Source organism: Patiria miniata, unplaced genomic scaffold (assembly GCF_015706575.1).
Source record: "Patiria miniata isolate m_02_andy unplaced genomic scaffold, ASM1570657v1 HiC_scaffold_18, whole genome shotgun sequence".
Classification (NCBI taxonomy): Eukaryota; Metazoa; Echinodermata; class Asteroidea; order Valvatida; family Asterinidae; genus Patiria; species Patiria miniata.
The window spans coordinates 12455146-12482332 of NW_024037056.1; the positions used below are offsets into that span (position 1 = coordinate 12455146).

Sequence of the window (27187 nt, forward strand, 5' to 3'; positions counted from 1 at the left end):
TTAATTTGAATCAAAGTTGTCTTTTTCATATATTCAGATATTCAATCACGCGCGGCAGGTCACCAGAAGACCAATCAGATTGGTTGAAAATGCACAAATTGCATTATTCATGAAGGTAATTTAAATCAATAACAGATTGATTCTGTCAGACGGATATGGACTCGACGACCACACGTAGGTTGTGCTGTGTGTACGCGCGTCCGTAGCGTGCGGCTAGCTTGACGTACTGGGGAAACCACCCAGGGATTGTCCCGTGCGCACCGGTCAGTTGTACGGTCGAGGTCCACACTCGTACCGGTCATCTCCTTGGAAGTGCCGGCTGGAGTCGCCTTGATGCTGCTCACAGATCCCCTTTTTGTTGCATCGTAAACATGGATTCGAGGCAGTATGAACTCTTGCCCATGAACGGGGCTAAAGTCGAAGAATCTGACATGGAAGAATTTGTTTCCGGTGAGTGTTTATTGACGGAAAATGCCTCGAAGTTGACAACTGCTGCAGTGTATTGTGTATGGTTTGGTGAAAGCATGGTGAAAGTCAGGCCATGGGCCGGGTTCCAGGGAGGGGGCGGGGTTGTTTGGATGGAATCCCCCCCCCCCAAAAAAAATTAGGTCTTACTCAAATAAAATTGTCTTTCACTGGTCATTCCTGACCAGTTCATGTGGTTTGTGCAGAATGTTAAGCCACGCAAGTAAGGCCAAGTAAAAAAAAAATCCAGTTGATCGTCCCCGCCCGCATCCTTTTTTGGAGCCGTTTCTTTTTTTCTTTTTTATGTTTTACTTGCAAACTGTACACACATGTATACAACCTCTTTTTAAGCTCCCTATTGAATGTCTATGATATGCGAACAGGTTCCGCGATAATTATGCAAAACAAGACTGCATCTTGACCTTGAGTTTCTGACCACTCAGCTGGCGTCTTGTATATCGGGTCTTCGGTAACCCGTTGTCATATCCATCTAATAAAACCTAGACACGATAAGCTTTTACGTTGCAAATTAAATTGTGTTAGCAAAAATATGCTGCGTCATGCGGCCTGTAACAATATGTTGATGCGCAAACGTCATGTGGTTTCGAACGATCATCACATGTATTTTGAATAATGCGCGTAATGCGAACACCTTCCTGCGCATTCACACCCACAATGAGTGTTTGTGTATTCTATACGTACGCAGCATTTTGCTGAATAGTTTTGAGAGCCAATATGTTGTGTCTAGGTTTTATTAGATCTCCATATCCGTTGTCGTATCAATTACAAAAAGATGGCATCCAAATTGACCAATCAACAGCTTAGTCCACATTACTGATCGAAATGGTGTCACAATTTTGTAAAGTTGACTCTGATTGGCTGGCGTGCGAGGTCGCATAAATTTGCATGTGATATCAGACTTTGCACTGGAGACAGGGCTCTGTTGGACAACGGGTGATACTCGACTACCCAATGCCCTGCTAGATCCAATTAAACTTAGATAACATCATTTGCATTATAAATTTATCCCAAAAGCAACCTACCAAATTATTAGCAAAAGCTTAAATGTACTTAGATTAAAAATTGTATCAGACGGTACTAAACACCCCATGAAATTATTCTGTCTGGCTTGCTGTCATTTAGAAGAAATCAAGAAAATGTAGGTGATTTCCAATGATCTGATCGATTGACTGATTTTTTTGAAATTTAAAGAGTGCCATCAATGTTTCATGGTCAAAAGGTTGTGCATGGTTTTTCACTGTTTTCTCAAAAAGGTAATATCCACTTAGTCCGAGTAACTAGGACTCTACGAATCGCCTTTTTTAACAAGTTTGGAGATGTTCGGGCGATAGTAGGCTTACTATCGCCTGACCATCTCCAAATGTTAAAAAAGGCGATTCGTAGAGTCCTAGTTACTCGGACTAAGTCGCCTGACCATCTCCAAATGTTCAAAAAGGCGATTCGTAGAGTCCTAGTTACTCTGACTAATATCCGCTGAGCTGAAACTTCAATGGGTCAGGTTTTGAACAATTTTCTTTGGATTTTGACCAGTTTTATTACTGGAAATGAGCAAAACCACCAGAAAAGCAAATGGCCCTATTAGGGCAATACATCCTTCAACAAATTTTGTAACGGAAAGGCGGGTGTCATGATCAATATTTGTACATTCCATGTGCACCCTTTGAAAGGGCTTGCATTGAAGGAAACAATTGTGTTGCTGTGTAAAGCATTACTGGATGAAAAATAAGGCATAGTATACTTGTACAGTATGTAGTTTGTGGAGAAAGTCTGGCCAGCAGCTGGATTCGAACCCCTGACCCTCTGATCATGAGCAGTAGCCTATACCACTCAGCTACTCATGCAAGTGTGTATTTACCTGCAATCGGGACCGGCCCCTATTGTCCCTCTTTTGTTTGTACTTTTAGGAAGACCTCCCATATGTTTTGTACACATCGCCAAATTGGGGACCCTCCAGGAATTGGGGACCCTATTGTCCTCTATTGTTCCACGTCCCCTATTGAATGCAAAAACAAACTCACACTCGCTCATTTTATGAGTGTATTATTGTAGAACAATTGAGATGTAGTAATACAATTTAATAGTTTAAATCATAACTCTATCATTTCTGGGAAAATAATCTATTAAAATATGTATTATATTTTGCATTTAATGCCATCATTGATGAATTAAATTTCATTTACAAGAAATTAAATTTAATCAGTCTACTGATAATGCTAATCCAGTTTCAAAAATGATGACATATAACTAAAGAATAATTTCCAATACCCCCCCCCCCCCCCATCCACCCCAAAATATAGTGTACATGTACTACGCTAGTGATTTATGAGTGGTTTTTAATATTTAAATGAGCTTCTAAATACTGTTGAAGGTGCTGGTACAATAGGGCATATAAATTAACATAATGTCTGGTAGTGGCTTATATATTGCCAACTACTAGGCCCTATACAAAATACCGTGCCACGACCATTATGTTTGCAGTATAGAAGATCGCTCAACCGTTTAGCCTTGTTGTATGCAGTACGCACATGTGTTCGTCTGTTTAGCGTATTGACTGCATTTTTTTTTGCAACGGTAGATCATTTATACGTCTGCTTCACAGTATACTATTTCATTGATTGGTGCTCATTTGATACTTTGTGTGAAATTGTACCGTACTGTACATCTTCGTCAGCACTTACGTTACTCTGTTAATTGCTAGCTGTCTTTAAGTTATTGGCCAGATCAAGGCTTTCATTATACTGCACGAGTTCAATTTTGTGACTTTTTTGTCACACACGTTTTTTCATCATGGCCACCGCTGCATATGAAACACTCGTCGAGGACGATGTAGGCGTACCAAAAGAAGATCCTAGTATTAACACAAAAGGTTTGTTTACGATATCTGGCAATGGGATGTATATTGTAGTATGCATGTACATGTACGTGCAACTCAGATTTTACATTGTGTGATTACGGTATGTTATTCGTTCTTTAACTTAGGGCCAAATTGTTAGTGTGAAAGGCATTCCCAAAACCTAAGGGTTGGGTCCAACACGGAAATGTGAAAAATTAGAGACTACAAAGGAAAGATTTCCATACCTGGCCATCACTTGTCACCCTGTGCACAAACCCTATGACTGAGGCTGGTCTGAATATTTCTTAGTGTTTTCTCGTTACATGCTTCAATATTTTCCCTGCTAAATTTGACTTTTTAGGACAAACATGTATTATCACTTTCTGATGGCTGATAGGTCACTGCAGGGACAAATTTTAGTGATGGCCATGTATGGCAATCTTTCCATTTCAAAATCCGCAGTTATCCTAATCTTTTTTTTCAAACTGAATGTAACGGTTGTCTGATTTCATTACATCGGAAGTTCCCTTTCAGCTCACAGTCATGACAAAAAAAATGACGAGTGAGGCTTTTTGCCTAGTTTTCAGGATTCATTGACCCCCTGGTCCAGTCAATTTTTTGGTTCAACGTTTAAAAATTATTTCAATGCACCTGGTAAGTGTCCCTTTATGGTTTATTTGAAAATTGATAAAAAAAAGACAATAGGATTTACCGGTATGTTTGTTTCTTCATCAGACAAGGCCTCTCTGATCGACCCTGCCGCCAAGCCGACGCGGACGGAGAACGCGCCCCTACGCACCCAGCAGTCCATCGGGCATGAGACCATCTTCGGTTTTGAAGGGCTGCACGTCATCATCGTGATGGCCGTGGTCGTGTCGCTGGCCATCACCGCCGCTATGGTGATCACCATTCTCGTCGGGGAGCCACAGGTGATTTATTGTCAAAAAATGAGCAGTTTTGTGAAAAAGTTAACAATTTGACGCTTCATGTATCAGGCATGCAAATTGTCCTCAGTTTCGCTGATTTCCTCATTTTTTTACTTCTTGTAAATGCCATTAAAATTTTTAAAACACTGTACAAAGTCTTGTCTGGTTTTGGATTTCCTCGTTTTTTTTCTCTAAATTCCGAGTTTGCATGCCTGATGTATTTGGCATTGTTTCAGATACTGTTAATATCAACAACGTGCTTTCTTTAGTTGCAAGAAAATTTGAAATTGTGTTACAAGAGGTGATTTTACTCCCAAAATTTGAATTTTTGCAAACAAAACTTTTTCGAGTAACGCTATTCATACTTTTTTGTTCTAGTGTCTTTGAGTTGGTTCGTTTTGGTTATTTTTCTTTTGCTTGCAATAATAATCATTTTACCATTCAAAACAGTAGATATATATTTCTAAGGATTTGATATTTTTTTTTACAAAAGATTTCAGCGTATGCAATGAGTTGTTAGAGAATAATGCATGTAAATGTACTCCTACCCATGCTTACATTTTTGGATTCTCTGCATTTGTAGGTTCCACCGCACGGCGCCGTTGCTACGGGCAACCAAGTCTGCTCAGATGCGGGCGTGTCCATCCTGCAGCAGGGCGGGTCTGCCGTGGACGCTGCCATCGCCGCCATGTTGTGCATTGGTGTGGTCAACGCCCAAAGCTCTGGCATTGGAGGGTCAGTAAATATGATAATTTGTTAATTTATGCACTTGTCAATATTTAGCCCCGCCCAAAATAATTGACAATTTGTTAACTTATGCACTTGACAATATTAAGCCCCGCCCCATAGTAATGATAATTTGTTAATTTATGCACTTGACAATATTAAGCCCCGCCCCATAATATTTTGACCAATCACAGTGGTGATTAAAATTAGTGGGATCATATTCAAAGCAATATGTAAAACCCTGTAAAACCCTGCAGGTCAGTTTCAGATGAAGAGATATGAAGTGTAGAGCCCCCTGAACATGAAAGCTACGTGCTGAGCAAAAAGTCATTCGAGGCCGTTTGCTCAGCTCATAGCTCACAAAATATCACTGTATGCTGTCAATTTTTGCTGAGTTTTCTGCCTCACGAGGCCGTGAGGCAAGTACCAAAAAATGACTGCACACGGTGATATTTTGTGAGCTATGTGCTGAGCAAAGGGCCTCGAATGACGTAGCTCTCGTGTGCGGCGGACTTTATGTGTCACACAGAGAGCCACTGCACAAAAACATAGCACTGTGTAGAGCAGTGAAGCGTGACCGATATCTGCCTGCTTGCCCTGAGCCTAGCCACACAAAAGAATTGTGTAGGAGTTTGAAGTGTTATCCATGTTGGGCGCGATCGGTCAATCTGCGCGATTGGGTGATCGCGCAGAAATGCGTTGCGCAGTGGGTCAATCCAATCCTGTAGCATATCTCGGACTTTACGTACCCTTTTTTGAAAAATAATCAAGAGCCGTGAATATGAAAGAAAAGGTATTTGATTGGTGGCAGCGCAATCGACCAATAGCGTCACATCAACTGATAGCGCAGTGCAATCAAACGATCGAGTGTGTTGTGGGAGAGACGCATGTCTTGTTGCCTGTGTTGCAGTCGGTGTGGCCTTTTTGCGGGATCTATTCACAAACAGAAGTTGTTAAAAATTGTCTTTAAGTGATTTTTTTCAACCAATTGCTAAGTGAATCGCTTCGTTCAACAGGGGTGGGTTTATGCTGATCTTAGACGCCGAGGCAGCAGCCTACACAGGAATCGACTTCCGCGAGACTGCACCGGCCAACGCCAGACTGAACATGTTTGCAGACAACCCGGGCGCCTCCCTCTATGTAAGGAAATAAGAACAGTGACGATGTGGTGCTTATATACAGGGTGGATAAAAAAAAAAGAAACCGAGATATTATTGCTAATTGAAACAGAAGTAGGGCACATGTGAATCAAAGGGAGATATCCTCTGTTAGGGTTGAATCTCCTCTTTAAAATGACACCCTGATCATGTCATTACATTCACGGTTGACTGAGCAGTGACCAATTTATGAAAGGGTCTATTTTAATAGAGGTCTGCGCCAATTTTCATGGTGAAATCTCTTTTTTCCCCACCTGCCTTGATTGGCAACCATAGCCTTTCACTCTGTGACAAATGCCAACACAAAAACCACAATTGAAAAGTGGCCCAAGCCTGTAATTAGACCCTTTCATAAAATTGGTCACTGCTCAGTCAACCGTGAATGTAATGACATGACCAGGGTGTCATTTTAAAGAGGAGATTCAACCCTAACAGAGGATATCTCCCTTTGATTCACATGTGCCCTACTTCTGTTCCAATTGGCAATAATATCTCGTTTTGTTGTTGTTTTTTTGTTGTTTTTTTATCCACCCTGTATAGCACTTTATACCAAAGTCTTATTTATACTCCTCGGTGGAAAGAGGCAATTGTAGTAAAGAGTCCTGCCCAAGAACACAAGCACCATGTTCCCCTGTCGGGGTCTGCACCCATGTAACGCACGAATCCGACACTGTTTAAAATTGGACCCGGTGCTCTAAATCATTTACAGAGTTGAGTAACATGTCAGTTCAGCAATGCTGCAACTTAAATTTAATCAGTTTGTTTTTTAACACTGTTTCAATTTGTCGTACATATGGCTTCTGACAATGACATTTTGATTTTAGTTGGGGGATTTTAGTTTTAATTTCCCCTTTTCTTTTTTATTTCCTTTTTTCTGTCTTTTCCAGAGTGGTTTGGCTGTTGGCATTCCAGGGGAGCTGCACGGTATGAGGCAAGCATGGGAGAAGTACGGCAAGTAAGTACACAAGTGCTTACCCACTATAACTAGTAAGCAAATTAGTAAGCAAATATGTCAGCAGAAGAAACCAAATCTAACACGTGATTTACATTTTTCTCCATTTTCCTTCTTTTGCAGGTTGAGGTGGAAGCAGCTTTTTGATCCAGCGATTGATTTTGCACGCAATGGTTTCGAGGTCACTGCGAATCTGGGTAAAACCCTTATCCTCAAACACAAATAAAAACCACTGAAATTTGAGTCCCATCCGAGTATAGTTTGTGAACTGTTTTTCCTGCAATCACTCTGGACAGGACTGAGTATACAGCATTTATAAAAAATCGTCAGTGAAGACCTGAATCCCATACAGTGGAACATTGCTATACTGAACACCGCCATAACGAACATTCGGCTATACCGAACATCGTCCTTGGCTCCCGATTTTTGGGTACAAAACGTACGAAACATTTGTTAACAAATGTAAACAGAAGAGCGACAAGTGGCTATTATTTCCCCAAGGAATAGAAGGGGAAAGCCACCCATTGCTGTAGGTAGTAAGCTCAAAAACTGTGTAATTACATAATTCAATATTCGGCACGTCTTCAAAGTAGTCTTTCAGTAACTACCAGGGCGTGCAGGGTGAAGTTTTGAAGGGCGCTTTTTATTGAAAAGTAAGTACTGGAGCACCGGCAGCTTAAAATCGCTATACTTAACGATTTCTGTGGATCCCGCGATGTTTGTTATAGCAGCATTCCACTGTATTGAATTTATCATCCCAACGCCCATTCCATCTTTTGAAAAGAAATATTTGTATGTCCGCGCAGTAAAGAAATTACTTTTAAATACTTGCATGTTTAACTGTTAATTTCAGAATAGTATAATAACCATCTCTGCCCTCACATGTGGCCATTTTAATCGTGGGTTTGAAGAAGCAAATTGTGATAAATTGCCTTGCCCAAGGACACAACACAGAGCAACACCACAGTCTGGACTCTTCAGAGAGGCATATCGCTCCTAGAAGTAAATTTTGGATGGCGAACATTTGATAAAACCTTTTTTGTATCACTGTTATGCAGGAAAGGAACTCGAAACCGTTCCCCTGGCCTTAATGTCAGACGACCTCAGGGCCGTCTATGCTCCGACTGGGGTAAGAGTCCGCGAAGGCGACATGGTCTTCAGAGAAAATTTTGCCCAGCTGCTGGATAACATAGCCGAAAATGGCATCCAGGAACTCTACACGGGCTACGTAGCTCAGGAAATAGTTGATATGGTAAGTTTAAAATCTTGAAAAAAGGACACATTGGTGTTTCACATGATCTTTAACTTATTTGAAAATACGTGTTAGATATTTTATAATTTACATTTACAGCTGGGTTTTCTTTTTTTGTTATCCACGTAGTAGTTTTGCCAAATTTTAATATGTTGTTATTACAGGTGAATAACAATGGCGGCAATATGACACTGGCTGATTTGCAAGGCTACAAGCCCGTAGAAATGCAGCCCATCCAAGTTAACTATCGAGGTACATGTGGCCATTGGTGACCATCTTTTTCCCAAATAAATACTATCAATGTGTAACAATAATTTCAGCAACGTGTTTAACCCCTTAGGCACGAGTTACAATGGGGACATTCCTCCACACACATAGAGCAAGTGGCCCGCATGACTGCACAGCCTTTGTGTGGTAGCGGGACTGCCCAAAAGCAGCAGCTGTGGAACTACCCACTAGCCGTGTGCCACGGCATACCACAGCTGGCAACTGCATTCCAATGAGGATTAGCGGCCGCGGCCATGACCGCTTCCCGAGCGCATGGGGTTAACTACTTAGCTTTACTGTACGTGTTCTACATATCCCCGAGGACCGACACACAAAGGGAGAACAACAGATCCTTTCAGTCCTTGGGAGTTGGGGCTTTGGTATAGTGTTATATTGGACAAAGGGAAACACAAAGCATTGTCCTCGAGAGTAAAGTAAAACACAACTGTCTCTGTATAGGGTGAGTTAAAATGATCTGGACCCAAGTTCATCATTTTTCTTTTGGCAAATTGAGCATATTGTAGAAACTATCCAAAACCCTTCAAAATCTTCCAAATAATTTTATCTTTTTAAAAAGTACATGTCCTTTTCGTTTGCCCCAGATTACAATTTAGTCACCCTACCCCAGCCCAGTGGCGGACCCATGTTTCTGACCCTGATGAACATCATGGAACTTTTCAACGTCACTGCAGCCAACAAAGATACCAGTCTTTACTACCATCGCTTTATTGAGGTTTGTAGCATTTTAGCAATTTTAATGTTTTCTTTATTTTCCTGTAAATGAGACATACATTTTCAATTGAATACTTAACCATCATGCTAGAAAAAAAATCCATAAATGTGGAAAAATTTCAAAGAAATTAGTTTGCATCTAAGAGCTGCTATGTTTTTAATATTTGGTTTTGCCTTACTCAAAAAAAATAGGTATACTCATTGGTTTTAAGGACTTGAGAAAAAAAATTGAGCAAAAATTATTTTGACCATACTCATACATCCAACCCACGACCTCCTGCTTACTAGCACTGATTGTCGTAACCACTCGACACCTAGCTTGCCAGTTGCAGATGAAAAAGAAAGAAATATGGGTTTAAAAGTTAAAGAAAAATATCAGTGATATCTGAAGTTCTGATAATACACGGTATGTGTTTCCAGAACTAACATTTAATCTTCATCCATCCCAACGGGAACTTTTGGTTTTATTTGATTTTTTTTTTTTTTTTAGTTTAGCCAGCGGTAAGTTTTCTCACATTTCATGCGTATGTTTGATTTATTTTTTCTTGACAGGCCATGAAGTTTGTCAAAGCTGAAGAGATAGGACTGGGAGAATCGGCAATCGCCAACTACAGTCAAAATATGATCAGGTAAGCAGGGTCTGTGATCTGGTCTGTGACTGGGTCTGTGACTAGGGCTGGGACTAGGTCTGTGACTGGGTCTGTGACTGGGTCTATGATCTGGTCTGCGACTGGGTCTATGATCTGGTCTGCGACTGGGTCTATGATCTGGTTTGTGACTGGATCTGTGACTGGGTCTGTGACTGGGTCTGGGATCTGGTCTGCGACTGGGTCTATGATCTGGTCTGTGACTGGGTCTGCGACTGGGTCTATGATCTGGTCTGCGACTGGGTCTATGATCTGGTCTGTGACTGGGTCTGTGACTAGGGCTGGGACTGGGTCTGTGATTGGGTCTGTGATCTGGTCTGTGACTGGGTCTGTGACTAGGGCTGGGACTGGGTCTGTGACTGGGTCTGTAATCTGGTCTGTGACTGGGTCTTTGATCTGGTCTGTGACTGGGTCTGTGATCTGGTCTGTGACTGGGTCTGTGACTAGGGCTGTGACTGGGTCTGTGACTTGGTCTGTGACTGGGTCTGTGATCTGGTCTGTGACTGGGTCTGTAACCGGGTCTATGACTGGGTCTATGATCTGGTCTGTGACTGGGTCTGTGACTGGGTCTGTGACTGGGTCTGTGACTGGGTCTGTGACTAGGGCTATGACTGGGTCTGTGACTGGGGCTGATGTGACTTGGTCTGTGAATGGGTCTGTGACTGGGTCTGTGATCTGGTCTGTGACTGGGTCTGTTGACTGGGTCTGTGATCTGGTCTTTGACTGGGGCTGATGTGACTAGGGCCGTGACTGGGTCTGTGACAGGGTCTGTGATCTGGTTTGTGACTGGGTCTGTGATCTGGTCTGTGACAGGGTCTGTGATCTGGTCTGTGATCTGGTCTGTGACTTGGTCTGTGACTTGGTCTTTGACTGGACCTGTAATGCTTTCCTTGGCTGCATTTGCAACAGCTTCTAAAACTGTATGAGTTTGTGACTGTTTCTTTTGCTGTCCCTATGACTGGTTTTCTGATTTGGTGTCTGTGATTCTGTCTGTGACTTGGTAAATTATGTCTATGACATGGTCTGTGACTTGGGATTATGACTGGGTCTGGGACATTATCTGTGACAATTTCTGTAGCTAGTTTTTGCCAATTTGACTAAGGCTAGACTTGTTCTGTGACTTTGTCATTAGATCTGTGATTCGATCTGTGACTAAGTCTGTGACATGATCTGAAACGGAATTTTCCTAATTGACTCTTGGTGAAAGACTCTTGGCCAAAACCCCCAAAATTCTAAATCTTGCTTTTTTTCTCCGTTCCAGCAAACGAAATGCCAAACTCCTGCGTGCTAACATCACTGATGACACGACGCACCCACCAGACTATTACTTCTCCTTTGCCCAAGGCATACTGAGGACTAAGGGTACCAGTCAGATATCGGTCATTGATAGTGACAACAACATGGTATCCGTGACAACGTAAGTCGAGTCTATAATTTGTCATTTAGCCAAGTTTAAAAGGATTAATTGTTTCACTTAACTTATCCTTTTGAGTGAAATTTTTAAGAAAAAGTATTTACAAAACCTGGACAAAGTTGAACAATGTTGTTTTTTAGGTTTTGGCATTTTCAAATTACTGAGGTTTTCAGCTTCACAATATTCTATAGATTTTCATAGCCTGCATGGAGACCCTATCATGCCTGTGAAAAAGGGTTGAGTGGTAAAACGCTTATTGTGTAAATTTCTAGGCACGTTTTCACAAAATCGACCAAAAAACACGTTTCTGCTTGATGGATTATATTCATATTTTGGAAGTTTGTAAATTTATAGTGACTGATTCAGAAAATTTCAAAACCTCAAAACGGTCAATTCCACCCCAAAAGGATTTCGCATGCCCTTTGTGCCAAAAAAACCCTCCAAATCTGCAACTTTGTCTGGGTTTTGTGGCTCTGCTAACCACAGAATTCCGTGCTAACGATCACCATTTTTTTGCTAACCGCATTAGCATAAAAATTCTGTGCTAACCCTGTAAGCACAGAATCGTTAGTTACGGGATATACGCATGCCCAGAAGGCAAAATTCCTGGCTAATCCGTGAAATACACTTACCGTTAGCCAGAATTTTCTGCTACAGTAAGCAGGGATTTTTCTCTATTTAACGGTAAGCAGAGTAAATTGGGCCATGGTGTCAATTTTCTGTGAATTATTTTCATGATATTTTCGTGTCTCATGCGTTGTGGTGTTAATTGTCACACACAGGTCAGTCAACATGGCGTTTGGTTCACTGCTGATGACGCCCAGTGGTGTGGTTTTGAACAACCAGATGGACGATTTTGATTGGCCGGGAAAAAGCCTAACGTACAACAGCAGCAAGGTGGGTGACATTTCTCAGGAAAAAGGCTTCTATCCAATTCTTTTTTCCCACAAGTTCCCACACCAGAGCTGATTTGGCGGCAAATAATTCAAACGTTGTAAAGAAATAATTCCATAACCAAACGCAGAGGGCTTTTTTTCGTTCAATGTCTCATTCACAAGTGAATATCTTTTGTATTGCTAGAAAAATCTGTTTTTCATGGTGAAACTTGCACGGACTGTTAAGCCTGTTCGATATCCATTTATTTTTAAATCGGCATATCGTGAAAAAAATATCGGATATCGCGATATTATCGTGATGACGTCATTTTTCCATTCATGGAACATTGGAATAACAAAAAAAAAAAAAAAAAAACAGGACCGAAGTCACGATCCACTTCCGCGAAAAAAAACCAATATGTCCTGAACAAAATCGTCAATTTTATTTGACTAGAGTCTCATTTACTTTGCCAATTTAGGTAGAAAACAAATTCCACATTCAAATATCGAAAACAAAATTACCTTGAAATGTTGGATAAAAATGTGCAAATAGAAATCCATATCGAGGAAAGAACGAAGCACTAGCACGCAATGCAGGACTGTACATATTTTATAGTTCTAGAAGTACGGGTAGGAATTGATGTGAATAATTCACTCGGAAAGACTTTTTTGACTCATGGAGATTTTGCATTCCGATTGCCCCCAATCACTTTTACAGTCTAACTACATCGCGCCTGGCAAGCGCCCCCAGTCGCACATGTCCCCCGTCATGGGTCGCAACACCACCACTGCCTGCTCGCGACGCTTCGCCACGGGAGGGGAGGGCGGTAAATACATCACGGCGGCCGTGGCCAACGTGGTCATGGAGTTGCTGGGGTTCCAGTCGTCGCTAGTCAACGCCTCAGCGCCGCTTAAACGGGTCTTCGCGACGCTAATTCCGGACAAAGTCATCGTCGAAGGTGAGGCAGAATTTTTTTTATGACTTATGACCCTGGCACAGATGTCATGAAAAGCTGCGGGACTTTGCGCCGTGCGCAGGATGTACGCAGCGAATTTGTTGGTTATCTGCATGTACTTATGATTGATTACACTAAACAATTGCGCAAGTTTTATTTTTAACCAAAATGGTTGATTGTGTGCAAATTTTCAATTCATCCAATTTCAAGTCAAGTCATTGTTCAAAGTCATTAAATGACTTGTTAATTGACATGTGATTGACGTGCGATTGACATGTGATTGATGTGTGATTGACATGTGATTGACATGTGAATGACATGTGATTGACGTGTGATTGACGTGTGATTGACGTGTGATTGACATGTGATTGACATGTGAATGACATGTGACTGACATGTGATTGACATGCGATTGACATGCGATTGACATGCGATTGACATGTGAGTGACATGCGTTTGACATGCAATTGACATGCGATTGACATGCGATTGACATACGATTGACATGCGATTGACATGTGATTGACCTGCGACTGACCTGCGATTGACATGCGACTGACATGCGATTGACATTAAGTTGACATGCGATTGACATGCGTTTGACATGCGATTAACATACGATTAACATGCGATTGACATTTGATTGACTCAGTTACAACTCTGAAATAGACACCTTCACTGTTCTTTTGTTTATAAAATTAGTTTCAAGTGGAGACAATCGCATTTTAGCAATACTGCGGTTGCATAAAGGTAAAACGCAAACTAGTTGACAAGAAACTTGCTGGTAAACGGGATCGGAGAGTTAAGCATGAAGTTTTTTATGTTGATTTAACATTGGTAGGACACTCAATCCTTTCTTTTTAGGTAAGAGCCAGATAAGACTGACAAAGATTATATTAAAATAATTTTGTAAAATGTTATTATTATTTTGTTCTGCAGAGGACGTCTCAGACAAAATAGTAGCAGATTTACAAGCGAAGGGACACAACGTCGAGGTGTGGACGAGCGAAAAAGGTTTATTCAATGCGGTCCAGAGTGTCATGAAAGAAAACGACATCATGTACGCCGTGTCGGATCCGCGGAGGGAGGGCGGGGGCGCCAGCCAATATTGACGAAGGTAGTCTACGTTGAAGTACGCAGTATTCTAACCTCTGACCCCTATTTACTCCGTGCACAAACTGTAGATGACGCCTTTCGGTTTTTAAGGGTAATTATTATTTTGTTTATGTAAGGAATATATAAATGCATGTACATATGTTATAGAAATTTAAAGAGCGACTCACAACTTCCACACATTTGATTGTGACCAACTCTTATTTATTATAATCTTTGAAAATCTTGAGATGCTTTTTTAAAACAGGGTTATTTCTGATTCCAAAAATAGTAAGATGTGAGTTATGGGAAAATGATGCACATCTGTACACTTCAAGTTTTGACAGATATTCTTGTTGGAATAAAAACAAATGTGCCATAGGCCTATGCATGCAAAACATCCATAGCGTGTGCCTGTTTACCAATCGGATTAAGGCATATCGGATCATTTGCATTTCATGCATTTTGTTTATTTTCAATAATAACACCACTCAAAATTTAAAGAAGAAAGTTAAAACCAAACCTGCTGAAGTTTCTGCTCAGTGGATATTACACTTTTCAAGAAAAATTTTTAAAAAAAAGTTTTAAAAAACGATGCACAACCTTTTGATAACGAAACACGATTTCCCCTAGAGCACTTTTTATTTCCAAAAATCAATCAGCTGACTGATGCTGCAAATCACCTACATTTCTTGATTTCTTCTAAATAACAGCAAGCCAGACGGAATAATTTCACGGGGTGTTTAGTACCAGTACGATCTTTAATCCAAGTAAGCTTTTTGATAAAAATTTGGTAGGTTATGTTGGGGATAAATGCAACTGATTCTATATGCCTTAAAGAACACATGCTGTTCTGATGCTACCCATAGCACCAAATTCTAAACACTTAGATCGCACCGTATTCAAAATGTATGCGTTTGTCTGATTGACGTACATATATTTGCAGATCAATAACTGTTGTCTAACAGACTATATCCATTATTCTAAATATTGTTTTGTCTGAAAGGAATATTGTCCAAAAAAATTACCACAGGTGCACATTCGGAATAAAGACCTTGCTAATTTTCAGGAAGTCTGAATGACCAAAAAAAAATAATTTCCCGAAGGCAATGACGTCTGTTGAATATGCCTATCAGCAAATTGCGAAGCCTTTTTATCAAAATCTTAAAGAACACATATTGTCCAAAATATTGTCCAAAAAATGTGCACATGTGAACTGTAGGAATAAAGACCTGGCAAATTGTTAGGAAGTCTGAATGACCAAAAAAAAAAAAATTTTCCGAAGGCAATGACGTCTGTTGAATATGCCTATCAGCAAATTGTGAAGCCTTTTTATCACAATAACATGTACTAGAGACGCATGTGGTTTCGTCATGTTTTCCGTAGTGCCATGCAATTATGTAGCTGTAGCTTTTTTGTGTGTGACACCCCCTTAAGGCACATCATTAGTGCCATGTATAAAAAAAAAAGTCTAGTTTGTCATTGGCAATATCTTGAAAACTGGGAGGGCATTTTTTTTTCTTTTAATTTTTTTTTCATTGTAAAAAATATTATTTTCTGTGATTCTCTTCAATTTCAATTTTTTTTATCTTTAACTATTTTTCAGTTTGTGTATTTTATTTTATTTATTTTTTTTTTGGGGGGGGGGGCGTCTGAAACTTTTGGAAGAATACTTTTGTTAGGAGTTGCTTTTGTGCACAAATGGATCCACTCTTCGAATAGACTGGTTCCCGGTCCCTGTGTTATCGATTCTGAATGGGGGGATGTGGGAAACCAGGCTGCCCTGCAAGAACTGAATTAATCTCAGGCCGTAATTTGAATAAGTTGAAATTTGTAAGTAATTGTACTGTAATTAAATATGGGCCGTTTTTTATTTTTTTTATTTTTTTTTAATTTTTTATTTTTTTTAGCTCTCAATCAAAAGCGAATAACTTATTGTATTGCTAGCTAACTAAAAAAAACCTAGATTTTGTTTTTCTTGGTGAAAAGTACAGAGTGATTACAAGTACAGAGTGATAACATTCCAATTTTTTGTGATCAAATTTACTACTTTTTTGGAGTACTGGTGAAGTTTTATATTGGGTCTATGTAACAATATGCTACGGGAAACATGTAAATGGTACATATTGCATTGTTATTGTAAAGAAAAAAAGGGAAATAAATAAAATGTGCAATATCATTGAGACAACTCATTTTGTTTATTGTATTCTCTTTACAGACTGCGTGTTTTTACGGAGATACATTTTCAATTGGATTTTTTTCCATTTCCGATGCGAGTTGCATTGCATGCTTGTACTTTCCGAGAACATTATAGCGACCATTACAAATGACGCTTGTATTGGATACATAAATGTGTAGGCCTACTGCGATTGGGAAAAAACTTACTGAATATTTTATGGTTATAATCTGCATATTTACATCTCAATATTTTTATTTGAGATGCATATGCTCATAACTTCCCCAATGAATAACCACACAAAACTTAAGTAGTGATGCCATATTGACAACGATATTCTTAAATGCATGTGTACGGGTGTCCGTGACAATAACTGCATTCGTATACGTAACGGTTTCTTTTGCACGGTCTGTCAGTGTATCTGTCAATGTATCTTTTACGTTGTTGCGGGGTGCGTCACTGTGTCTGTCAGCCTTGGTGCATATTGCCGTGACAATAACTGCATGCCTACATGTAACGTTCTATTTTTAAAGTCTGTCAGTGTATCTGTCAATGTATTTTCTACTTTGTCACCTTGTGTGTTACGGGGTGCGTCACTGTGTCTGTCAGCCTTGGTGCATATTGCTGTGACAATAACTGCATGCCTACATGCAACTTTCAAATTTTAGTCTGTCAGTGTATCTGTCAATGTATTTTCTACTTTGTCACCTTGTGTGTTACGGGGTGCGTCACTGTGTCTGTCAGCCTTGGTGCATATTGCTGTGACAATAACTGCATGCCTACATGCAACTTTCAAATTTTAGTCTGTCAGTGTATCTGTCAATGTATTTTCTACTTTGTCACCGTGTGTGTTACGGGGTGTGTCACTGTGTCTATCAGCCTCGGTCTGTCTGTTTTTGATCATCAGTTCCTTGTCCTTATTCACATCATGACAAATGACATCTGTATGAATTCAACGTATGTGAAGAGTGTTTATTGTCCATATATTGAAAATAAAACTTTTTTTTTCAACAAACTTCTTAAACTCAACTAGATAGAACTTACATAGTGATCTGTATCGATATATACATGTACAAAATTTCAGTGAAACAAAAAATATATTTAAACACTTCTAGAAAAATTAAAATTGAATGAGTATTCTTTCTCTTTGGGCTTTCAACCTCCGACAAAAACGCTAACATTTCATTTTTGCTCAATATACATGTCTGCTTTAAAATAAAAGTACTGTGTACAATTCATTGGTGCGTACATTTTTGTAAAATGTGAAGAACTAATAAAAAAAGTCATACAGTTTAATATACCCAACTTACAAGCCAGGTTGACAGAGACTTTAAAAATTGAAAAATTAACTCAAAATGGCAAAACCAACAACGTTCTGTTTCTTGAAAAGTTGATTGCCATAGCAACGATCGATGCCGTGGCAAATATCTCGGTTGTTTACCCAATGCAATTGTTATCCTTTGGCTCGTGTTTACTATTATGAAATGCATTCCCAACAGATATTAGGATAGTGTCTGGATAAATCAAGTTTACACAGTATAATATTGAGGATATTAAATTTTGCTTCAAATGTAGGCTGCATAATAACGAATCCTGAATTTGAAAAAAAAAACTGAGCAGTTTTTGGGAATTAGATATTTTGTAAAAAAACTTAATTTTTGATATTTCTGAATAAGGGATTACTTCTTTGTCTACTAAAAATACCAATCCAGTTTTGACATTACTTAGTAGGTTTTTTTGTGGTTAAAATTTCAATTTGTATGTTTTATTCTTACCCAATTTTTTTTTTTATAATATTTTTTTGGCATGTGCAACCTCCTGGAAAAGGTTTTAATTTTGGGCACACACAGATGTGCCTTACATGCAGACTGGTTCCGGGTCTGTTCATTATGGATTCTGATAGTGGGGTAGGAACCAGCCCACCCTGTCTCATTAAAAAGTGAGTAAATTTTGTACTGCTAGCAAAATTGCAGTTTAGAAAAAGAATCTATATTTGGGGATAAAACTGGACAATTTAGCATGGGGAACGAATTTTTTTTTACAAAGTTATCTTTAATAACTTGACTCAATTTCTCATTGCATGACACTGCAGGAAAATTGCATCCTTTGTGCTGCATCCTTTGTGCTTCTTAGGGGAAAATAAGCACTTACCAAACATTCACAGTAAGCAAAATGGCTGAGAACTAGTCATGTGGAATATGACTTGGCCTAGATTTTGTAAGCAATTGTTTGAGTTTTTTTGGTGGTTTTGAAATTGCTTCCTAGTTTTTACTATCACCCCCTGCTTAAGTTTTGAGTGTAAAGAGCAGAATAACAAATTTGTTACAACAACAAAAAAACTCTGGTGCTGTTAACGCAAGTATTCGGCAGGCTTTAAAAAAAAATTGGCTAAGCATAAATCAGGAGAATTCCTTTTCGATGAAATCTAGAAGGGCTTCTTCTGAAGGGTTGTATTTCAAGTCTTTGCTGTCGTCAAATGGGGAAGATCTGGAGAGAGAAAAAAAAACAAGAACAAATCAGTTTTTGAAGCATACAGCTATCTTGTTTATCTTATTTCCACATATGTGATGGTGTGTGCTTCTGCATTGGTTGGGTTTTTTATGGCTGTTTTTAAAGGCATATAAAAGGTTCATTTGCATAATTTATCACGAAAGTAACCTACCAAATTGTTATCAAAAAGCTTACTTGGATTAAAGATCAAACTGGTACTCAACACCCCGTGAAATTATTCCGTCTGGCTTGCTGCCATTTACAAGAAATCAAGAAATGTAGGTGATTTCCAACGATCAGTCAATTGACTGATTTTTGGGAATGAAGAGTGCTATTAGATGAAATCGTGTTTCCTGATCAAAAAATTGTGCATGGTTCTTCACTGTTTTCTCGAAAAGTGTAATATCCACTGAGCTGAAACTTCAACAGGTTAGGTTTTGAACATTTGGACTTTGAGTGGTGTTATTATTGGAAATAAACAAAATGCATGAAAATCAAATGATCCAATATGCCTGTAATTAATTATGATGTTCCTGTAAAATGAGGAAATAAAGAAATATTAGACAGACATCCAGCACAATTTCTTTATCTGATTTTGTCTTTCCAAGTTTGTTTCTCGGCAAAACAAAATTTTCAATAGTTTTCCTAATCGTACAATTACAATTTGTTTTTCCCCTTTCAATACAATGGAACATTTTGTTTTTTAATTCTTCTCAACTTCGCTATTAAGCCATGCTTCTGACAATTAAGTTTTCTTAATCTATCCTCTCGGATAAACATCGGAAATAAATTGAATTTGCCTCCACTGGTACACAAGAGCAACACAAATAATGAACTTTTCAAAATCAAATTAGGAAATACGTCTTTAAGATGATTAGAATGTCCATAAGAAATCTTCTTGGGTTACTGGCCCCCCCGTTATATACACAGCACACAAAGGTGTAATGACACTAAAAATAACCCAATGCACTTCATTGTTGATGCAAAATACAGCGAGTGTCTGCAATAATGAGTTTGTGAAGTACATGTACTTTCACCAGCACTTGCTTGACAAAATATATGTAGTGGGCGTTTGACTTGTTCGATTTTAAGAACCAACATTAGCACTTTTTTTCGTTATAAAACACTTTAAAGTAGATATCTTTAAAGATGTATAACCCGTGCTCTCCAAAAATTGGGTGTTTTTTTCTCCTAATGAATTTTCAAGTATCGGATGTTAAGTTCTACCCCCCAAAAAACCTACTTTTTCCCGATTTTGGGTGTCTGCAACATATAAATACAATGTAATTCAAGAACTAAACATCAGTGGATTGTGTTCAATGTCTCACTCGAAATTGAAAAACTTTGATACTATATGTATTTTACATTGATATAGCAAAGGGAATGCATCTTTGAAATGGATATCTCTCTGTGGATTTATTTGACAGCCAAGTACATGTACATGTACATGTATGGCATTTTTAAAACGCCTGTGTGTCAGTTTTGTGACGTATTGGGATATTGTCTTTATGGACACTCAACTAATTATCATTGAGACAACAGGCGATAGCTTTTTGACTAAAGCTGTCAATTTTTTTCACATGGAAACCACTTGAAGTAATATACGCATGGATAGCCTTCCTTTGTCAGATTGTACATATGATTATATGCATGCACTCGTTATACACGAGCCAAAAAACAAAGGGTTCAAAATTTATTGTTCTGTGTTCTTAGGTTCTTGTTTTAAAAGACAATTTTGTTAATAACACTTGGGGCTATGATTTTTATTATATCTATTGAAAAACAAAAAAATGATTTTAATATTTAGAAAATGTCAGAATTTTTTTTTTTAATGAAACATTTCACTGCTATTAAAAGTAATATAAGGACCCCAACCTGAATGAAAACAAAAATTGAAAAATGCCCTGCAATGGTTTCGAGAATGTCACACACCTATTTCAGTGACTGTAAGTACTTTCTCGACAGATGTAAAAATTTAGTAATAAATTTAAAAAAATCAATAAATCACAGAGGCAAGTGAATACTTTTAATAAATAAAATTACACAAAGCAAAGAAATTGACTGCAGGATTCAGGGACTGCAGTAAACATCTCAGCTTATTCGTTAGAATAGGCCTAAACTTTTTCCTTTTTTTATTGAGTCAATACAAGATGGACATAAGTCACACACTAGCGCATGCTGCAAACAAATACACGTACTGTGTACACATAACAACCCTTCTCCATTGTGCAAAAACTGCATGAAAAACAAGCCAGATGCTGACTGGCATTACAAAATCCAAAGCTGACAAAAAGGGGCTTAGTAACTGACAGCAACGCAAATGGAATCCCTCCTCTCTCCCGGTATTATAAGATGCATGAGACGCACATTAATCAGCCACATGTACACTGCAGCTGAGTCCTTTCTGATTTCAATGATTATAACAAGCGCCGTAACACATTACTGTGGTGTCATGCATGTACACGGGTGAGTAAAAAAAAAAAGCAGAACCCAAACCCTAACAAATATATTTCATATTTAAACAAAAGTATGTAGCACCAAAAATAATAATGACTAGAAAGCCAATTTCATAAGCTACTTTTCAGATGAAAAAAAATACTGCATTTGCTCAATCCATTCAAACAATATCACCATTTAAACACAGTGATCATAAAACCACTTTCATTCAAAAATGCAATTTCACGAATCGTCGTCACAATCGTCTTTAAAGGTCACCAGGGATAAAACCTCAGTAGAAAAGTTAAAAATATTCCAAAAAGTCCTTTTGAAGGCCTGTCTTTTAATCAAAGTGGATTGTATCAATTGTATTGTTTAGGGAGGTTAGTAAAGATATTGTGTGCTACATTTCTTGACAGTTGTTGAAACAAGTATTCTGTGTCATTTTCTTTGCTGTTCCAAACAGTGAGAACAAGTTTTAGGGTAACTGCATTTAAATGGGGATATTCATTGAAGGATTGAGCAATTTCAGTCATGTTTTCATCTAAAATTAGTTAATGAAATTGGCTTTCAATCATTTTTGTTTTTGGTAATACGTAATTTTTTTAAATATGAAATATATTTTGGGGTTTGGGTTCTGCTATTTTTTACTAATCCTGTATGTAGTATGGAAGCCTTAACAAATTTAGAGAACATTTTAGACTGTTGTCGAAGTACTACACTGATAAAGAGGAATTTTACCCGTGTTTGTCGCTAGCTGGTGTACCAGAGCTGGATGCAGTGGAGGAGATACTACCCCTGTGCAGGGAGGGCAAGGTACCCTGGCGAGACAGGCTGGCATTGTAGCCTTTGTAGGTTGCTGGCAGCAACTTGTCCACTTTGTGGCCATTTTTCTGGTTCAAATTCATAAAAAAATAATAACTTTCGTATTATTTATTTTACAGACAAGACCTTTAAAGGTAGTCGAGTTGATCATTTGCAGCTATCCAAAAAGTAACTGACAAAAATTGTTGAAAAGCTTACTTGTTTTAAAGACAGTAAATATTGGCACTGAATTCCCTGTGAAATTATTTTTTTCTGGTGATAAAAGAAGGCCATTTCCAAGGATGTGTCAAGTGACACATTTTTGGAAATTTCCGTCAGTAGTTGGCTTGTAATTCTGGCTCCACTAATTGGTTTTAATGTGACAATTTTGTGAAGAACAGCACTGCTGTTGTAAAGAATTAAGAAACATGCAAATATCGACATCGTGAATAATAATTACATAGAAAAAGACTAAAAGAAACAGCATAGATTGTAATTTAAAGATAATAGTTCAATCACACTTTGCCTAAATTAAAGACATTATATAACCAAAAAAGAAAAAAGTACATTCTTTACTGTGTTTTCTTCACTTACCTTTTTATTAGCTGCTTTAAATTTGGAAATGTCAAAGCCTTCCTTTTCCTGTACAGTTATAAAACAAAATATTAGTAAACATGATTTTTTTTTCAGGAAATAATGATTTAGCACGCATTGTTTTTGAATTAACTGCATTTGTACTTCTGAAGCATGGTAAATTGAAAGCTGGAATGACAAATAATAAACTGTCATCAAAACTCGGAAAGTGCATAACAGCAAATACAACGTTTAGGCCTACAAAACTGTATCCTAAATAATGAAAATGACCAAAAATTTGACTGTTCTTGGATCTAGGACAAATATTGCAAAATTCACTGCAAAAAAGAAAAGAAAAAGCACTCAAGCTTATTTAGGGAGGATACATAGGCCTACTTGTGATAAATCTGTTTGATTATTTTGTGTTGTCCAAAGCTCATTAAAGCAGCATGAATCAGTCAGGTTTTCAACTTGGGCCAAGTGAAAAAAATAAACCAGTCTCTTCAAGTGTCCTCGCCCGCTTCCTTTGTTTCTGCCTGCCTCTGTTGTTTTGCAATATATTTTGCAAAATTGTCAATAGTTTGTCTTTTTTATATGTTTCCAACAAAATTGTAGAGCTTTGTAAAAAGGGTGAAGGCTCCTTGGACACAATTTTGGATCAGCAAAAGAGTCAAGAAAATGGGGAAATTCTTAGCCTTCTTGGTGAAAAAATTGAGAGAAAAAAAAATCAAGTGCATTTGCGCCTCCTTCATTTTTCCAAACAGCTCGGACGCGAAACTGTTATTTTTTTTACTCAGCTTTTAAAAAAATCTGTCAAAAGCCCATCTCTCAGATAAGGCCAAATAAAAAAAATCATGTTTAGCGTCCTGCCTTTTTGAAAAAAAAGAAAGGAGGAGGCCCTTTTTTTTCAAAGTGGCCGACCTTCAAGATGACCGCCTGCTTTTTTTAAATGGCCGCCACTTGGACTCAGGAAATGATCATACCAGCTTTATATTGGCTAGATGCAACGGACAAATAGGCCAAAAAGATTTCACTGTTTAAAAGTTATCTTTCTTTTTTTTTCAATAAAAAAAAAAAGGAGACGGCCTCCAAAAAGGAAGCAGGCGGGGACGCTAAACATGTTTTTTTGTGTATGTGGCCTAAGAGTAGACAAATCCCTCCATTTCAATCAAAAAATGAGGATTAATGTTGCATATCAGGGAAATCATCAAAAATATGGAAAACATGTGTGATTTTTTTGACGCTTTTATAAATCCCCTGGGCAATATGTGAATTTTAGAAAATGATATTTGATACAGGTATGATATTTGACGATCAGGGAAAAGGAAGGAAAAATAAGTCCCCCAAAAAAAGGACTTTAGATGTCATGCAAATAACTGTTCTCAGTATTCTTCAATTTTAAGTTCTTTTTTCTTTCTTTTTTGGTCTCTATTTCAGTCCACTTTAAAATAAATGGGGAATTTTACCCCCAAAATGGCTGTTAAATATATAAAATGCAATTTAGAATTGTATTCAAATGTAACAATATTTTTATTTGATGAGTCAAGATAGGGTTACCAAGGAGGTGTGGCCTTGCTATCAACTGCATTTTACATCATACTCTACAGTCGTTACTATGGCAACACGACCAGAAAAACTCATTATTTTTTTTATTCCAATTTTTGTAACAAGAAAAGCTTGGTGATCTTTAAAATTCCCCCATGATGAGCAGTATGTCTATTTACGATACAGGCTTCATTTTTTTTACGAATATATTTTTTATATATTGTCTATTTTGGATTTTACAAAGTTTTGCTATATGGAGAAGCAATTATGTACATATTTTTTTTAATGACTTCTAAAATTGCAGTTTTAATTTATGTATCTGAAAAAAAGTGTTGTTTGATTAAAATCATGTACATCATGTCAAGCACCTTGAATAGTAAGTTCATGGAGGAATAAAACGAATGTTACAAATATAAAACAATCATAACTATTTAAATTTCAAAATATTATCACAAAAGCAAATTACAGATATTCAGCATTTTCTTTTTCATTTTCAATGCCATGATTGTTTTTCTACAGGATATAGTGCACTGCATAGTTATAGGCCTATTGATGTGTTCTGCAGAGTACGTGCAGTTTATGCCAGTAAGTTAAAAATATATATTAAAAACCCCAACATTATTATGGAAATATCTAATTGGATTTGCCAAGATTCCCATATCTGGCCCATCACTTGTCATTCTGTGCACAAACCGTATGAGGGTTTTAACTGTTTTCTTGGTAAATACTTTATCATTTTCCTGGCTAAAGTTGACTTTTTAGGACTTTCTGATGTTCTGAAGGGAAACATTAGTGATGACCAGATATCGGAATCTCTCCTTATTTTTTTACTAGATCCCTTCCCCCAAGAACCTTGACATACTGGAAATGGTAAACATTTCTGATGAAATAGACTCTGTTGTTTTTCTGGGGGGATGGGGGGGGGGAGGTAAGTTTTAGGTTAAGATCAGAGTACTACTACTAGTACTAGACCCATCCCGAATTACTTTGCTTGACTGACTTACTTGCAATGCGGGTTCTTCCCATTTCATCTCTTTTCTTTCCTCCTGAAATGGCTGGTGATCTAAATTTTGCCTCATCCGCATCATCGACCCTTCATCTCGAGATGCTCCCCGTGATAGACCGGTTGCGGAGGAATGAGCTGCGGACTCGGCCTCGGTACGATGGGGAGGAACCCAAGTGTCCTGGTACCGGTCCCTGAGTGCTTGTTCCTGGTGGGCTAAATCTTCGGGCCTCTTCCAGATGGATAACGGGTTTTCCAGACTTTTGGCAGCAAGGGGTGGAGGGATGCGGGGGGCAGGTCTGGTGGTGGGCAGCTGCTGGTCACAGCGATGTTGTGCTTTTTGATGTTGGCGCTCCATGTGTGTTAAATGTTGGTGATGGAATTGTGGGTCCTGTTGTTTCTGTAGAGTTGGAAATGTGTCGTGTTGGTGAAGCTGTTCCAGATGAAAAGTTGGCTGCACGGGCCCACTCGATGTGCGCTCCGTACCTGCACCGGGCACAACTGAGGAGCACACCGAGGATTTTTTTCTCCTCTGCGAGGCATCCACCACGGAGCTGTGCCCCTCCATCACGTGGTCGATCTCCCCGCAAAACTTGTAAAAAGCGGCGTCGTCGGACTCCAAACTCGACTTTGCGCTCGGGATTAACTCGTCCTCGCTGGCACTCGTCTCTGAAAACAATTTATGAGTTTTCTTTTTCATCTTTTCCTCCTCTGTCATCGCGGTTGCGTCGATGTGATCGGTTGATCGCTTTACGGGTTTGTTTTGGTGTGGATCGGCGGCTTGGGATGAACTGCGGTGCCGGGTGATCGAACCACGAGGGCCCGGCGAGCTCCCGCAAGCATCGGCGCCCGTGATCTGAGTCGAGGGCTCCTCGCTAGAATCTGTGCTGGCTCCGCTGCCCATGTTCCCGTAAAATACCGCATCTGGGTCCGAACAAACACAAGGTTGACAACAAGCACAGGGTTGTTATTTGTTATCAACCCCTTACATAAGTCAGACGTGCACTGATGAGCAGCAGGCTCTTTGCAAGTCGAATAATCCAATCCGTTTGAACGTCATTTCTAACACTAGCATAGCTTAATCACTTCTCGCAATTGACGTCAGAACGCCCCGGCCCGCAACGGCTCAGCCGGCGGCCTGATCGATGATGGACGGCTCGGGAGGGACCCTTCAATCGCACGATGATGGTTTTTCTTGATGGATTCTCGATTAAATAAAGGCAGCAACATAAATTGCGTTTTGAATGTGCCCATATTAAAGAATACATCAGTAACATCACCAAGACTGACCCTAAAAAGCTTGCACGAGTGCACTTAGGCAAACAGTCAGTTTCACTACCGTAAAAAAATCGATTAGGCCTAGGCCCACGGAACTCAATCAACCGTGTTTATTGAGTTCCGTAAATAGATCCGTGTTTGCTCGGGCTTCTAAGCCAAAAATCAATACTTGAACAAGGAAACTTTTCTTTCACGAGAGGACGAACATTTGTTGCTCCTTGCAGTACCCGGTTCGTAAGTGAGACCAGCCGAAAGATTTAACAGACAAAGCAGTCAATAACGCGCACTGGGTTAAATAAATCTCACGAATCTTGACAGCACAATAACAATAAAAATTAAATCATTCTTAGAAGTTAGACCCTAGGCCTAGTTTATTTTTCTTTCAATAAAAAAAGCTAACGCCAAGCCTTGCATAAATTCACATACAAACCTCGAAATTGCGTTATTCATCACAGCTCAACTTCAGCATTACAAGATAAGCAAAACAATGAAGGTTTTTTGGAGAAACTTGCAGGGTCGACTTTGACGAGAAAACAAAAATTACTGTTTTTCTTGTGTTGTTGCTAT

At 38.8% G+C, this 27187-nt stretch overlaps 2 protein-coding genes across 5 annotated transcripts; one reads left to right on the plus strand and one right to left on the minus strand.

Annotated features, from left to right (window-relative positions):
• The first annotated feature begins 10 nt into the window (after positions 1 to 10).
• Positions 11 to 14659, plus strand: LOC119724642 (glutathione hydrolase 3-like). 2 transcript variants are annotated; one of them, XM_038195781.1, is made up of 14 exons: positions 11 to 450; positions 4055 to 4248; positions 4829 to 4980; positions 5988 to 6111; positions 7016 to 7083; positions 7204 to 7277; positions 8139 to 8332; positions 8497 to 8584; positions 9202 to 9332; positions 9884 to 9960; positions 11240 to 11395; positions 12175 to 12289; positions 12986 to 13226; positions 14163 to 14659. In XM_038195781.1, the coding sequence occupies exons 1-14, from the start codon at positions 372 to 374 to the stop codon at positions 14333 to 14335; spliced, it is 1866 nt and encodes a 621-aa protein (XP_038051709.1). In that variant the 5' UTR covers positions 11 to 371; the 3' UTR covers positions 14336 to 14659. The 2 variants fall into 2 exon arrangements, with proteins under 2 accessions (XP_038051709.1, XP_038051710.1); XM_038195782.1 differs by lacking the exon at positions 11 to 450 and adding an exon at positions 2951 to 3352.
• A 3948-nt stretch (positions 14660 to 18607) lies between these two features.
• LOC119724644 lies at positions 18608 to 27184 on the minus strand. Of its 3 annotated transcripts, none has more exons than XM_038195785.1 (5): positions 27051 to 27184; positions 25344 to 26266; positions 22816 to 22863; positions 22159 to 22310; positions 18608 to 18978 (listed from the first exon to the last, which is right to left on the minus strand). In XM_038195785.1, exons 2-5 carry the CDS (start codon positions 26244 to 26246, stop codon positions 18891 to 18893), a joined length of 1191 nt encoding a protein of 396 aa, XP_038051713.1. In that variant the 5' UTR covers positions 26247 to 26266; positions 27051 to 27184; the 3' UTR covers positions 18608 to 18890. The 3 variants fall into 3 exon arrangements, with proteins under 3 accessions (XP_038051713.1, XP_038051712.1, XP_038051711.1); XM_038195784.1 differs by having other exon boundaries at positions 25344 to 26547; XM_038195783.1 differs by lacking the exon at positions 27051 to 27184 and having other exon boundaries at positions 25344 to 26966.
• Between the last annotated feature and the right edge of the window lie 3 nt (positions 27185 to 27187).